Source organism: Lactuca serriola, chromosome 5 (assembly GCF_051521515.1).
Source record: "Lactuca serriola cultivar US96UC23 chromosome 5, Lser_US96UC23_V15, whole genome shotgun sequence".
In the NCBI taxonomy this organism is placed as follows: domain Eukaryota; kingdom Viridiplantae; phylum Streptophyta; class Magnoliopsida; order Asterales; family Asteraceae; genus Lactuca; species Lactuca serriola.
Genome location: NC_136412.1, coordinates 162,432,186 through 162,448,059, shown reverse-complemented (window position 1 = coordinate 162,448,059; position 15,874 = coordinate 162,432,186). Strand labels below are relative to the sequence as shown.

General features: G+C 33.6%; 1 protein-coding gene and 1 pseudogene across 2 annotated transcripts; one reads left to right on the top strand and one right to left on the bottom strand.

Annotated features, from left to right (window-relative positions):
• The window catches only part of LOC145053200 (polyubiquitin-like), a 274,535-nt pseudogene extending 263,205 nt beyond the window's left edge, over positions 1 to 11,330 (bottom strand).
• LOC145053201 (polyubiquitin 11) lies at positions 4,625 to 5,844 on the top strand. Of its 2 annotated transcripts, XM_079001194.1 has the most exons (2): positions 4,625 to 4,678; positions 4,823 to 5,844. In XM_079001194.1, exon 2 carries the CDS (start codon positions 5,045 to 5,047, stop codon positions 5,735 to 5,737), a length of 693 nt encoding a protein of 230 aa, XP_078857320.1. In that variant the 5' UTR covers positions 4,625 to 4,678; positions 4,823 to 5,044; the 3' UTR covers positions 5,738 to 5,844. The 2 variants fall into 2 exon arrangements, with proteins under 2 accessions (XP_078857320.1, XP_078857319.1); XM_079001193.1 differs by lacking the exon at positions 4,625 to 4,678 and having other exon boundaries at positions 4,685 to 5,844.
• Positions 11,331 to 15,874: the final 4,544 nt, after the last annotated feature.

Genomic DNA, 15,874 nt, shown 5'->3' with positions numbered 1-15,874 from the left:
CAACCATTACATTACATAGAAATATTTACATTGTCTGAAAACAAAGTGTTACAAGTGTTATACATATATATCATATGAAAAAAAAGCTAAGACGAGTCTTCTATACGCTCCGTCTTCTCCAAAAGATCATGGGGGTACCTGTCTAATGTGGACCTGAGAATACAAGCAGTTTGAAAATCAACATAAAGGTGGTGAGTTCATAAGCGGTTTATTTTTTAAAAAGAATAAGTTTCCTTTGGTTTTTCTGAGAAAGTAGTTATCCAAGAAAATCCCATATTTTCTTATAAGTAAAGTTTAGTTACCCATTAGTTACACAATTTGGTTAGGAGCAGTTATGTTATCCCAAGAAAAACCCTTATTTTCCTAAAAGTCGTGGTTAGTTCTTGGTTTGAAATGCAATATACTAGTATCTACCACACTTGTAGTATTAGTTAGGTATTCTGATAGCCTGGTTATCCTACACTCGAATGTCGAATATCTACTTTACTTATCCGTAATTTCGAATCTTTGGAGACACTCAAAGACGTACATTAACTGTAAATTCGATGTTCTGGTGACTTCCAAAGGCGTACTTTAGACGTATTTCCGAAGCTCTGTCGACATCCAAAGGCGTATATTTTCGAAACTCTGTCGATATCCAAATGCGTACTTTCGAATTATTTCCGAAACTCTGGTGGCACTCAAAGACGTACATTAGCTGTAATTTCGAAGTTTTGTGTCATCCAAAGGCGTGCACTGGCTGTACTTTCGTGGTTCTGTTACTATCTGATGGTGTATCTTATTAGTATTAATCCTAATTTATGATTAGTATGAATCCTTTGCAAATTATAAAATGTAACATAGATTATAACACTTTATAAAGAAATCTACAATTAGTCTGAAAGCTAACTCTACAATTCGAACTATTGGTTAATACGGTTTTCGATATTAAAAGCATACAGAATATAAACATTTGAACTGAAATAATAAGTTTGAGTACAAGATTTCCTTGTACTTTTGCTTGTATTCCCCATGAAAACATTTGAAAAACACGGAAAAAGGAGTAGGGGTATGAACTCACCAATCGAGGAATGTGTAGGTTTGGATGTTAAACGTCAGTTCTGGGCTTGAACGCGTGCGAGGTTCCTATGTAATATGAAAAGATACACATTTGTATCTAATTAGGCTTTGTACTACTAATTTATTGAGAATATACACTCCGAGATGCGAAAACACTTCATTCCAAGTGTTAGGAGTGACCCAGGTAGCATCTAAGGGTGTGTATGGCTTGAATATGGAGTTTGCTCTTCAAGAGTAAACTCCTAATGGACTTTTCGGCCTAATGACCAACTCCCCATGAGTTTACGGCCGTGAACTCATGGTGGGGGTGTTCTTGGGTGCTAAATGGTCTTACAACTCTTGCGGAGTAATGCTAGGCTTGGTTTTAAGGCTATGGAAGGGGACTGGATCAACTTATGGACCATTTGAGGAGTTTACGGCAGTAAACTAGGAGTTTACAGCCGTAAACTCTCATGTACCCTTTCCTATTGTGTTTTGGTGGTCCTAGGTCAATTACAAGAGTTTCTAGTCTAAAGTACAAGCTATAGGATGAAGTTAGGGCACCATTTGACCATGTTATAGGAGTTTACGGCCCAGGAACCTTTCCTTGGGGGGTTTATGGCCATGAAATCCTAAGGGAGTGGTTTTTATCAAGTTTAAGGTCCCTAACACATTTGTGGTTGCTTCTAGACTTTATTCCAAGGCTTAGGAGGTGGTTAAGGGGTATTTTAACACCTAAAAAGGGGTTTACGGCCTATGTAAGGGTGTTTACGGTCCAAGCATGTGCTTGGGCCGTAAAATCATGTTTACCCCTTAAATGATGAGTTTTTGGTGTTCCAAGTCCGGTCTTGTAAGCCCCTAAGTCATATCTAAGCTCTAAAGGTGGTTTGGAAGGGTTTTAAGGCTCAAAAACCCCATTTGTATGTGTTTGCGGCCTAAGGCTATTCCAGGGCCGTAAACACATGTTTATGGTCCTATTTCATAATCTAAACACGAATTTGAAGGCTAAAGATGTTAATCTATGAGCTAGGATAGTTATCTTACCGATTTGGAGCTTGAATTGGATGGTTTTTGGATCAAAAACTTGGATTTGAGGAGAGAGAGTAGGGAGAGAGTGAAAAAACTTCAAATGAGGCTCAGTCTACTTTATATATGGTTTGAGTTTGAGACACGGTGAAAATCTACCCGATACTGACGTTAAACGGGCTTTTGGTCGTACCCGATTTAATTGTTTATAACCCGACGGAATAAAACTAAAATTTTTCCAAATAATAATTTGGGGCATTTTCATGTGTTTTCTAACGGGTTTGGATACTTACGAGGTCGTAATAAAAGTCTTAAATTAAATGACTTAATCCAAAAACGTAATTGGGACAATTCGCTAAAGACTAGTTTTACGGACGGAAACGAGTTACTGCGAGGGAACAAACTTCAGGTTGTCACATATATTATATATGTTGTTTCGGAAAATAATTAATTAAAATTTATGTATATTCTATATTTTTTAAGGGTGTATGGGTCAATTTGGTACTGTTATAGGCCAAAACCAAACTATAATCATTGCAATTGGTTAATGAATTTTGGTAACCAATGTGTACTGGTTAACATTTCAGTCCATTAATGGTGTTCAGTTATCGATTAATATCGGTTAACGACAACGGTTCAAAATGAAATGGAAATAAAAAATACATCACTATAAAATATGAGAAACAAAAAAATAATTGCTATAAAAAATACATTACTATAAAATGTGAGCAACAAAAAATAATTGCTATAAAAGTGAAAAATTAGAAAGTAAGTTGCTAAAAATAAAAGTGGTAAATTAATGATGATTAACTAATACCAAATTATATAAGTAAATCTAATTCAAAATTAAGTACTTGATAACCATGACATGATTACTCTTCAAATTCTCAGTTTCCAATATAATTACATATTATATACATTAATATATATATATATATATATATATATATATATATATATATGTATGTATGTATATATATATGTATGTATGTATTCGGTTAATCAATATTATAAATCACACCATCTTTTAGTAATGGTTCGATTATAATGGTTCAATTATATTAGTTGATTTGGTTTTGGTGTGGTTTTTCAGTTAATATATTCACCCTCAATGTTTTCCATATAAGTCTTTTGAAATTCAAATTGTCAATCTTATCATGTTATACTAATCTTGCGCAACGCGCGGGTATACGCCTACTATACTTATAAATGAAACATTTTTCCTTTCACCACATTCATTTGAAACTCTCATGTATTTTCCTTTCACAATATTCATTTGAAACTCCCATGACTTTTTAATTTTTTTTTTCTAATAATGATTATATGTTGGTTAATAAGGTTAAATAAATATCAAACCTAAATTGTAATCATATATAAACTAAATTTTATTATTAAAAGAATACATATTTTCTTTTACTTATAAAGTTATGTTTTTAACTTTTAACCTATTATACTTAATTTATTAGGTCTAATTTGTCGTTGTATGTTAACTATTATTATTTTAAAGCTACAACTTTTGAACAATTTGTATAAAATACTTAAATTTTTAATTTAAATATAACGTTACAGGATCAACTTAAATATAAATTTTAGTTCAACTTAAACAACCCACATAATATTTTATAAATATTTAAAAGTGATAAATTGTAGTATCTTTCTAATAAAAATTATAAGATAGTTAATAAGGTTAAATAAGTATTAAACCGAAAGTGTAATCATAAATAAACTAAAATTTAATATTAAAATAATATTTTTACTTCTACTTATAAATGTATGTCTTTAACTTTAACATATTATACTAATTTTATTAGATTTAATATGTTGTTGTATGTAAACCATTATCAGTTTAAAGCTATAACTTTTGAAAAGTTTGGACAAAATATTTAAATTATTAATTTAAATATAACATTACAGGGTGAACTTCAATATAAATTTCAGTTCCACTTAAAAAACTCTAATAAGTATTTTATGAATAGTTAAAAGTGATAAATTATAGTGCTAAATGCAAAAACTAAATTGTAATATTAATTTAACTAAAATATTTTCTAAAGATTTTTTATAATCGTTAAAAATTTTCAAATAAATAGCTTAAAATAACTTACAATAACAATAGTTAAAAATAACTCTATATAAATGGTTATATTGTTACATTTAAAATAAAAAAAATGTTTGAGGTTTTTAATAATTACAATGATAGAAATTAAAACGTTAAACAAATAAATTTTAAAAAAATAATTAAAAATAACAACTATAAATAACATTAAACCATATATTATATTTAATTTTATTAATGAGTAACCCGCGGACAAGGATCGTTCAAAAGATTTAGATTATGCAGTTTTAATAGATCTATATATATTATCATTTAATTTAAAATAATCAATATATTATATCAACTTAATATAGAAATTATTATATCAAATTTAATACCAACATTATTATTGTTATATTTCTAAAAAATATATATTTGAAAAAATTTGAGATATATAATGAATCGCGCAACGCGGAAATTCCGCTGGTATATATATAATCAATTGCAATCGAAATATTGAATGGAAACGTCTAGAATTAACTTGTATTATTAGACCTAGACGCCTCTAGGAACTGCGGGAAGGTTCGGTATCGACACCAACAACGCCTCTTTTTGTTACCCACGGGGCTATAAATTGAGACCCATTCTCCTCTTCTTTAATCCATCAATTCATTCCAATCATATCAAGATCAACTAATCCATTCATTCATCCTTCAAAATATGCAGATCTTTGTGAAAACACTAACTGGGAAGACGATTACTCTCGAGGTGGAGAGTTCAGATACCATTGATAACGTCAAAACCAAGATCCAGGACAAGGAAGGAATTCCTCCGGATCAACAACGGCTCATCTTCGCCGGCAAGCAGCTCGAGGACGGCAGAACCCTAGCCGACTATAATATCCAAAAGGAGTCAACCCTTCACCTCGTCCTCCGTCTCCGCGGCGGTATGCAGATCTTCGTCAAAACCCTCACCGGTAAGACAATTACCTTAGAAGTCGAGAGTTCTGATACAATCGACAACGTCAAAGCCAAGATTCAGGATAAAGAAGGTATTCCTCCTGATCAGCAGAGACTCATATTCGCCGGAAAGCAGTTAGAAGATGGCAGAACCTTAGCGGACTACAATATCCAGAAGGAATCCACCCTTCATCTCGTCCTCCGCCTCCGTGGTGGAATGCAGATCTTCGTTAAGACGTTAACTGGAAAAACAATCACATTGGAGGTTGAAAGTTCTGATACGATCGACAATGTGAAGGCTAAGATACAGGACAAAGAAGGGATTCCACCGGATCAACAGCGTCTGATCTTTGCTGGAAAGCAGTTGGAGGATGGTAGAACTTTAGCCGATTATAACATCCAAAAGGAATCGACTTTGCATCTGGTATTGAGGTTGAGGGGAGGGATGCAGATTTTTGTCAAGACATTGACAGGGAAGACGATCACTCTAGAGGTTGAGAGCTCGGACACCATTGATAATGTGAAGGCAAAGATTCAGGATAAGGAGGGTATTCCACCTGATCAGCAGAGGCTTATATTTGCTGGGAAGCAGCTTGAAGATGGGAGGACTTTGGCTGATTACAATATTCAAAAGGAGTCCACTTTGCACCTTGTCTTGCGTCTTAGAGGTGGTGTTTTCTGAAATCTGAATACAATCTATCTTTCATTATGCTCTATTAAGTAACTTGATGTTTTATGTAATATAATGTTGCTATTCTGATGATATACAGTCTTTCTTTAATGATTAAAGCTTTTTAGAGTGCTCATGTTTATGTTAACACCCTAACTTTTCACACAAATATTTATGTTATGTCTTACCAATGATTTGCATTGTATTAAATTTAACCAAATGAATATCATTATCGGATGAGATTAGTTTGTATACATCGACATGGAAGTTGCAAAAACTCTATATTTCATCCCCCATTGTTCCAAGTGAGGACTATATATCTACATAAACCAATTGCACAACAAAACCTTTTCTTACTTTGTATAAACCCGAACTCATTCACATTAATTCCATTTTCTTGGGACATGTTTATGAAGTTATAGTCTATTATATTTTTTTGGTGATATGCACCAAGACACTTCTTTTTCAAGTATCTAATGAAAAACAAAACCGTTATTGACATCTTATAGATTCCTCTTAAAAAAAGGCAACTATACAACTCACACATCTACATGTTACAAATTTCATCACTGGAGAGAGTTTCAATATATATAATCCATTCCCTCTCTTTAGGTGTAGCATTTTCCAACCAACATTTCTTTGTAATGTTCTGTTCGCCACTTGACTTGTTTTTTCTTTAGACAAATTTACATTTAGTTGATTTTCTTATGCGTTGTCAAAGTCTTAATCCAATTTCATTATTTTATGCTTCATAGTTATTACATTTAGAGCTTCAATTTTCTCATTTACAGTGCTAATACGTTGTCACATTACAACCATGAAAGAACACACTTCTTTCAATCCTTCTTCTACTTCTTCTAGCCTCTAAACTATAGTACTGGGATCCATTCTCCGACACTAATAGCTATGAAGTGATCAACTCAAAAAAAAAAAAAAAATTATAAACATGGGTAAAAAATCATTTCAAGTTACCAGAAAATACCAAAATTAACAAAAGGGATTAGAAGTTTACCTAGATGTTAGAGAGCCTAGCCTCTCCCATGAGAAAACCCAATCACATGAAATATGCTATCCTCTCCTTCAACTACAAGTTAAATACTGCTCACATGAGCAAGGGAAAAATTACTACCTTACCTTTCTACATAAATAAAACCTAAAATGCCTAAATTACCATTCCACTGCCAAATATGCTCTTTATTTGTTGAATCCACACTTTTATCCCTTTTAGAATTAGTGGCGGAAAAGATCAAAGTAGTGGGTTAGCGCAAAAAAATTCCATGCAGTATACAATAAGGGAAAAAAAACCACAAGTTCATTATACATAACAAAGTGACAAAATAGACTATAGAATATAAGTTCGCCAGCCGGAGAAGGGACGCCGAATGCCGGTCTCTGACGGCAAAAGGAAACGGTGTCAACAGCAGCGTGCGACACAGAGGAAGAGCCGAGAACAGTGCTCAGTGCATGTGTCGATCGATTTCTGATTTCTTTATCATTCTTTTTGTTTTTTTTTTTTAAACAAATTGGGTATAAGAATTGGGCTACTTTAAATCAAGTTCTGTATTAAATTTGAACTTTAAACATTTTCAAGTTATAAATTAAAGGTAGCCTATATTTTTTTTTCGAGTATCAACGCAATGTAAAAATAAAATTCCGAAATATTTTATACATCTGGACGAAATTTGAGGGGCACCACAGGCTGCCCCGTTCATCTTAGTGCATTGGCCCCTGTTTACCTGTTTAGAATGCTTGACTTACTGATGCATATAGTAGTATATACCGTGACAAAGATTGTCTAAGAATACCAAAACCTTTAGCATTTTCGTGGTGGCCTACTAAGAAACCTGACATTATATGTATTTCCAAATGGAGCGTCATCTTCTCCTTAATTGGCTTATATATTTGTGTAATTTAATATCATGAAAAGGAAATAAGAATTGAAAGTTCCATATATGCAACTGAATGACTAGAAAAGTTGACCATAAACGCTAAGGAAATCTCCAATAAAATCTTAATATTTTGGATCAATTTATGGTTTATCTCAATTTTTAAATTTTAAACAAAAAAATCTTGATTATTTTATATTTTGTCCAAGTTAACGAAATAGCCACTATTTATTTTTCAATAGAAAATGACAGATTATCGTATAAAATTAGATAATCGGGACTTTTCAGTTCAAAAAATAAATGTTGGAATTAAACCATAAACTGTGTCAAAATATTAAGACTTTATGGAAGATTTCCCTGAATAATTAAAAATAGTTTTTTCGGCCGACTATCTAAAAGACTTGCGCAATGTTCATAATAAACTCCTCTAGAGTAGTATAATAAGCCAGAGTCCACCCATCTTTTAGCTCCACCCAGAAGAAGATGATGTAAGTTAAATCTAAATTGACAAGATAAAATGTCGTCAATCTATGAAACCTTTGACTTCGTATAATCAATGAGGTCTTTACTTCCGGTAGGTTGACTAAAAAGACACTTTATTTTATCATAAAGACACCCTATTTAGTTTTTTTTTAATTATTTTTATTGGTTGACTTTGTATTGTTTTCCAAAAAAGCTTATTAATTATAGATTGATTTTTGATAAAGATGCCATGGGGTGTCCATTCAAAGTGTTTAACATAAACTTTCCAGCCTCCCAACCTCACAACCAATTCCTGGGTCGATCCACTTTGGATGTAATTAGGCCTGTCAAAAAAACCCGAAACCCGTTCTACCCACCCAACCCGTTCCGAATTCGGGTAGAATGGGTCGGGTAGAACGGGTAACGGGTATGAACATTCGGGTAATACGTTAACCCGATAATAATATAGGTCGGGTTTTAGGTATGAATATTTATTTTCGGGTATATCCGAATACCCGAATTCGTTTTTTAAATAATACCAAATATATAATGCAATCACGTACACACTCAAATAAAACAAAACTCGTCGTTTCCTTCTTATGAACGACGGCTTGACAGTCGATGCAAACTTGCAAAGGGAATACGACGCTGAAGCTGAAGTCCTGAACCGTCATCATAATTCTCAGCTTCTCTCTATCGCACGTAATGGAATTAAAAAAGTACATAACATATTATAATGATTTGTATTGTTATTATAGATGTACTTATTAATTGTATGGAGTATTTTCCTACCTAATTCTTTATTAAACCAAACAACATGTAAAAAAAATATCAATAAATGTCATTTAAGAAATTTTCGGGTATACCCGATAATTACCCGACCTGACCTCAAACCCGAATACCCAAAACCCGAAAACCCGAATTACAATATAGGTCAGGTATCGGGTATTATTTTCTTAAGAAAATACCCGTTCTACCCGAAACCCGAAAATTTTACCCATTCGACACCCCTAGATGTAATGATCCCTTAAAGTCAAATTTTACCAACGAAACACATAATAGCTTTTTAAATCCATCAAATCCTTTGACACATTCAAAATCCTACAAAATGAATCCAACAATCCAAACCCCCGCTTAAAGTAATTTAACTGAGTTCTTCCCACCACTGGAGAAAATACAATCTATCACAATCTCTGGCAAATATCATCAATTTTCTTTTCAAAAACATGTGATCCACAACGACTTCATCTATTACCACTTCAACGAATTCAACACCAAATCTTTTAATTATGAATATTATATTTACAAAGCTACAAACACCAAATGCATCAATCGGAGTAAAAGACAAATCATGCAAACTCATTTTAAAAACATAGATGGACATTGAAAAAACAGAATCCCCTTATGAACAAATATTTAAGTTGATAATCTAAACTACATTACATGAACAATCAACTATCAACTTGAAGCATTATAAAGTAAAGAATAGTAATAAGAAATACCTGTAAAACAACATAAATTTTCATTGTATAATCTTCAAACAAGGAACTATTCTAAACATCCAATAATTTTGATCGACTAATATACCGAAGAACACAATCTGAATTCACTCATCCAAACAAGACAGTTATATTTCTCTTCAACAAGTTATAAAAGCTATTAGCATCAAAATTATCATAATTTGACATCTTTCCATCCGTTATCTTAACACTCTTAAAAAATGGAAAGCTAAAACAGAAATGGCATAATTTGACATCATATATTATAAAGTATTACCATATTACTTATGTAAACTCAAGTATATACCATTACAAAAAATGTCTAATACGAACATTCAATTTAACATCAGAAAACAGAATTAAGAACTGAAAGTTTCATATATGCAACCAGATGACCACAAGAAAAAAAAAAGTCAACAATGAAAGAAAGATACCTAGTTTTCATAATTGACTACCTAAAACACGCATGCAAGGTGCACAATAAACGGGTCATGAGTAGTATAAGAAGCAAGAGTCCGATCATCTTCTAGCTGCTTCCCAGAAGATGATGTAAGTCTGAACAGATCAGATGGAATATTTTCCATCTCTGAAATCTTTGATTTCACATATTCAATGGTGTCCGAGCTCTCCACTTCCAGTGTTAATGTCTTCCCTGTCAATGTCTTAACAGAAAGTGTCATGCCACGCAACCTCACAATCAGATCCAATGTAGATCCGTGTTGAATGTTATGATCGCTTAAACTCAAATCATCTTCCAAATTCTTTCCAGCAATAACCAAACGCTGGTGAATCAATGGAATCCCCTCTATGTCCTGAATTTTTCCCTTCACATCATCAATAGTCTTGGACCCTTCCACCATCAGCTTGATGGGTTTCCCTGTAAAAGTCTTGACAAAAATCCGCATCTCACCTCCTCCCAACCACAGAACCAGATCCAATGAAGATCCATTTTCGATGTCATAATCGCTTAAAGTTAAATCATCTTCCAGGTTCTCTCCATCAATCATCAAACGCTGTTGATGCCTTGGAATCCCCTCTTTGTCCTGAATCATTTCCTTCACATTACCAATAGTCTCCGAGCTGCAAACCACCAGTGTGATGGTCTTCCCTGCTGATGTCTTGATGAAAATCTGAATACCACCGCCTCGCAACCTCAAAGCCAGGTGTAATGTAGATTTGTCATGGACGTTACAATCAGCCAAAGTTGTACAGTCTTCGGGTTGAAGGGGTTGCTTTTCAACAACGATCAGACGCTGTTGAAGCAGGGGAATCCCCTCTATGATCCGAATCTTTTCCTTCAGGTTGCCAATGGTTTCTGAGCTCTCTGCCATAAGAGAAATGGTCTTCCCTGTCAAAGTCTTCACAAAAATTTCCATATTTCCTCCCAATCTCATACTCAGGTGCAATGTAGATTCTTTTTGGATGTTATAGTGCGCCAATGGTTTAGAACCTTCGAGGTTCTTCTCAGCATGAACAAAACCTGATGATTGGATGGAATCCGTTCTGTATCCTGAATATTGGCCTTGACTTCGCCAATGGTAACGGAGCTTTCAACTTCCAAAGTAATGGTCTTGCCCATTGGCGTTCTAACAAAGATCTGCATCCCTCCACGAAGATGAGTACGAGATGAAGCGTAGATTCCTTCTGAATATTGTAATTAGAAATAGTAGGGCCTCGGAAGCCTATGCTGATCGGGAGGGTTTTTACGAATATCTGCAAGGGTTTTGATCGATGTGTTTTGGGTTTGAGTCGAATGGAATGAAAAATAAGGAGATAAAAACTGTTATTGTAGGTGGGAGATGCGGTTACTCCAAATTTTGCATATCATATTTTTATTAGGGTTTAAATGTTAAGAGGTAACAACTAGGGGTGATCGAGGTTCGGCTTGAAACCGTGAAACCGGCCAAACCGGTCATCGGTTTGGTTTTACGGTTTGAATTGCGGTTTTGAAATTTTCAAACCGTATAAAACCGGACCGGACCTTAGAGTTATATATATATATATATATATATATATATATATATATATATATATATATATATATATATATATATATATATATATATAATTGTATTTTGTTGTATTACATACTAATTTTAATTTATAGATATTACATAGTAAAATTAAAACCCACAATATCTTACTACTCTAGAGTCCAACCCAATCCTAATTTCTAACCGGTACATAAAACCCAATTGAAAAAAAATATCCAATTTAGGGTAGTAAGTCAGATCCTAATTTCTAACTAGTATATGAAACACCAATTGGAAAAAAAAGGTATTCAATCTAGGCAAGTAAGTCACTAACGTCGAGATGCTTGATCTAATAGAACAATGTTTAGTGTTTTCATTTATTGTTTTTTATTTACTATTTTGGTAGTTTTGACAACTTTAATATTTCAACTTTTTGTTACAATATTTGACATAATTTATACTATTTTGACAGCTTTAATATTAAAGTTTTTTAATAATATTTGATAGATTATTTTGTTGTTGTAATAATATTGCAGTTTTTTTTCAACAATTTAATGGACTCGATTAAAATGGGCCTAAAAAGCCCAAACCGTGAAACCAATCCGGAACCAAACCGTTAGTAGCGGTTTGGTTTTGTTCGATTTTAATTTTTAAACGGTTCGGCTTTGGTTTTCACTTGATAAAAACCGTAACTAACGGTTTGGCTTCGGTTTGAGCTAAAAACCGAAAAAACCAGACCGTGAACACCCCTAGTAACAACTATCTATATAGTTTTAAAATTAAGAGGTAACAACTATCTAAATAGTTTTAAAATATTATTAAGGGATAATGATTTAAAATAGTAATATATTTTTTGATTTTTACATATTTGGTCTCTGAGTTTTTTACGTTAACATTTACCCCATCAACTTGTTAAACTGTACACATTTAGTCCTTATGACCAGTTACTCAAGATTAATCGGGAAAAATGACTTAGGGGTTGTTTGATGTAGGGTCTAACTGAGTCCAAAGGGGCCTGGGTCCAAAAAAAAAAACGAATTGGCATGTTTGATAAGGATTAAAAATAAAGGACTCGTCCAAGTTTTTTATTAGTTTCGGTCCTTTCTTTGCAATTGACGGACTGGGAACAAAAACGATGTCTTCCCATTTTGCCCTGTTATTTTTCTACACGCCTCCACTAAAGAAATAGAGAAATCGAAGACAGATGTGAAGTCTTTCACTTCCATTTCAATTTCTTCCCCCGACGAAGCAACCTGAGCAGCCTACTTCAGACGACAAGGTATCGGTTTCTTCCCATCTTGTTCCTGAGTTTATTGGTATCGATTTTTTCTTATATGAGACAACCCGAAAATTTTTTGCTTCGAAAACTCAGTCATTCAACTCAACAGAGTGTCAGACTCATTAGTAATGAGTTCTAGACTTATTAAAGGTCATTCTAAGAAGTTTTAGCCCAGTACACTTAAGGAATAAGTGTTGGGAAGTACCTGCTAAAGTCATTGAGCAACATCAAAGTCTAAGCACCACCAAAAAGGAGTTCACGGCCAAGGCACAAGAGTTTACGACCGTAAACTCAAGGTGGGCCGTAAACTCCTCTATAAAGACTCATATCCTTCAACTTTCATTCATTAGTTTACTTTCACCTCAAGAACTTCCAATTCTCTCTCAAGTATCATCGAGTTCTTCATCTTAGATCATAAAAAATGTAAGTGTTCTTCTTTTGGTTTGTTGTTAATCCTTCTTAATCTAGTATCATCTCATGATTTCACCCATGGAAATCATCTTATTAACTAGATCTTCAAATCTTCAACTTCCACCAAGAACACAAAGAACACACACTAGTGTTCGTGGCCAAAAACAACCCTTTCGAGCTTCAATATCGTGAGTACTCCTTTCCTTGACTTGTTATCTAATTGAAACACCTGATTAGAGCCTTGAAACCATCAAGAATGCAAGAACAAAAGGAGTTTACGGCCAAGCAATCTCCCTCGGCCGTAAACCCTCTATAAGTGTGCCATTTTGGCCGCAAACCCTTCCTAAGTCCAAGCCTTTGACCTTGAACCCTTAATGGATGTTGTAGGACCTTAAAACACACACTTTGGCATGATTGACCATGAGTTTACGACCGTAAACTCCCTTGGCTGTAAACTCATGGCCGTAAACTCCATTGGTGGTCGTGAACTCTCCCTTGATCAATCACATGTGATTCAACACTAAATTTCAAGTGTTTCCTAGCATGTTAGTTGCTTTAAACACTATTTTCATGCCAATATATATGCCATTATATGTCATTTAGGTCTCCTTAAGTCTCGGGACTTCATTCGTGGAACTTCTCATCCTTACACGTGTATTTGTTTGAATCACCCACATCAGGTGAGTTCATACCCCGTAATGAATCTTTTAACTGTTTTAAATGCTTTTAAGGGGGGGGGGGATACAAGTTGAACACAATGATAATTGTGTAAATGTTTATTGTAAACATCTTTCAAAAGATTACTTATGTCTTTTATAAGTAATCAAATCATTTCAAAAATTCTTTTAAAGTTATGTTACTTTTAGTTTAACAAAACTCCATTTTGAAGTACAAGCATAACTAAGTATTAAAACGAGTCTTTTCAATAACAGTTCAAGTGAAACATTAGTAAATCATAAGGGGTATAGTTTAGAGTTTCAGTTCATACTAGATACAGTACACTATAACAGGAAGAACATGCTATGATGAGAAACAAAGAGAACACACTACACTATACATGATAACAAAACGAACATACTAAGTTGCTATAGCATGGAACAACTACAAGATCTAATTATACCAATAAATCACTAACTCATTGTTCTAAACAAAAGTTGATAGTTAAATTGGGTATACATGATCACATAACTTTAATGTGGATTACACGACCTAGCAACTGGTTTGCGGAAGTCGCGTTTGGTTCCCAGAATCTCTTGATAGGGAGAACGTATAGTATGGGTACTAGCCTTCACATTATGAACTTTATAAAACATACATGTTTTAAGGTAATCAGTACGTCAGGATGTCAATTTAAAAGACAACTGAGTACTTTCATTTTCCCATTAGTTTCATAAAGTGACAGTTCCACTTGAAAGTTAATGCAAGTTATTTTCGAGTCAAGATAGTTATAAACTAGGGAAAACTTACATTTTACAAACGACCATCAGAACAGTCGAGTCTATTACATTCAGTAGAAAGGGACCATAATGCTAACCTTATGATTCCTTAATGTATACATCAAGGAATATATATTAATAGGATCCGACAGGTAATAGGATGTGTGCTTTCCGCTTCATTTCTTGTTCCTTGTTTGGTTGTGGTATTAGAGCGGATTCACCCAACCTATTATCCATTCGATCTTAGCGATATATATGTTTCGTATACATTAAGTCATCATAAGGGGTACCAGGTATAGGTCAAGTCATAGGACACTAATATAATGCACAATTTTCTAGTACAAAGCATACTTTTCAAATCATAACTTTTGGCATACAAAACTAGAAACTTACCAGTAAAGGGTTTAATCCATTTTATTAAACCAGTATAAACTTAAAGGACCTTAGGTGGTGAATCCTATAATACCTTAGTTTATACATCAAGGTTATATATAATTAATATCCGATAGGTAGTTGGATGTGTGATTTCCGCCTCATTCCCTATTCCTTGTTTGGTCGTGGGCTTAAGGCAGATCCACACAATTAACTATCTGTTCGATCTTAGATTATATATATCTAGTATAAACTAAGTGATTATAGAATGAACCATTGTGGTTACCATTTTTATTATAAGAAATAAGGGTTTTCTTAAAGAATCTATTCATCAAATATAAAGGAACTTTTACAATTAACTCCGTGAGTACCAAGGGAATACATCAGGGTTATATACAATAAGGATCTAACAACCAATGGGCTGTGTGCCTTCCGCCTCATTTCCTGTTCCTTGTTTGGTTGTGGGCTTAGGGCAGATACACACAACCGATTGTTTGTTTACTCTAGGTTTTATATAACTTGTATCCATTTAGCACTCATAGAGAGGATTGTAGAGTCATTTTTACTTATCTTTTACCAAAGTAGGAAATATAGGATTTTCTGGAGAAACAAGCGAACTTTTCTAAACAAAACTTACAACATACTACAACTTACTACAACTTTCTACAACATACTTACATCACTAAAATTTTATGAACTCAACAACTTAATTGATGATCAACTCTTTCAAAATAACTTGTATTCTCAGGAAACTAGTAGACATGTACTCACGTTGGGAATTCAGAAGATGGAGCAGTACAGTTCCAAGTCTTGTTTTGTTATTTACTTATG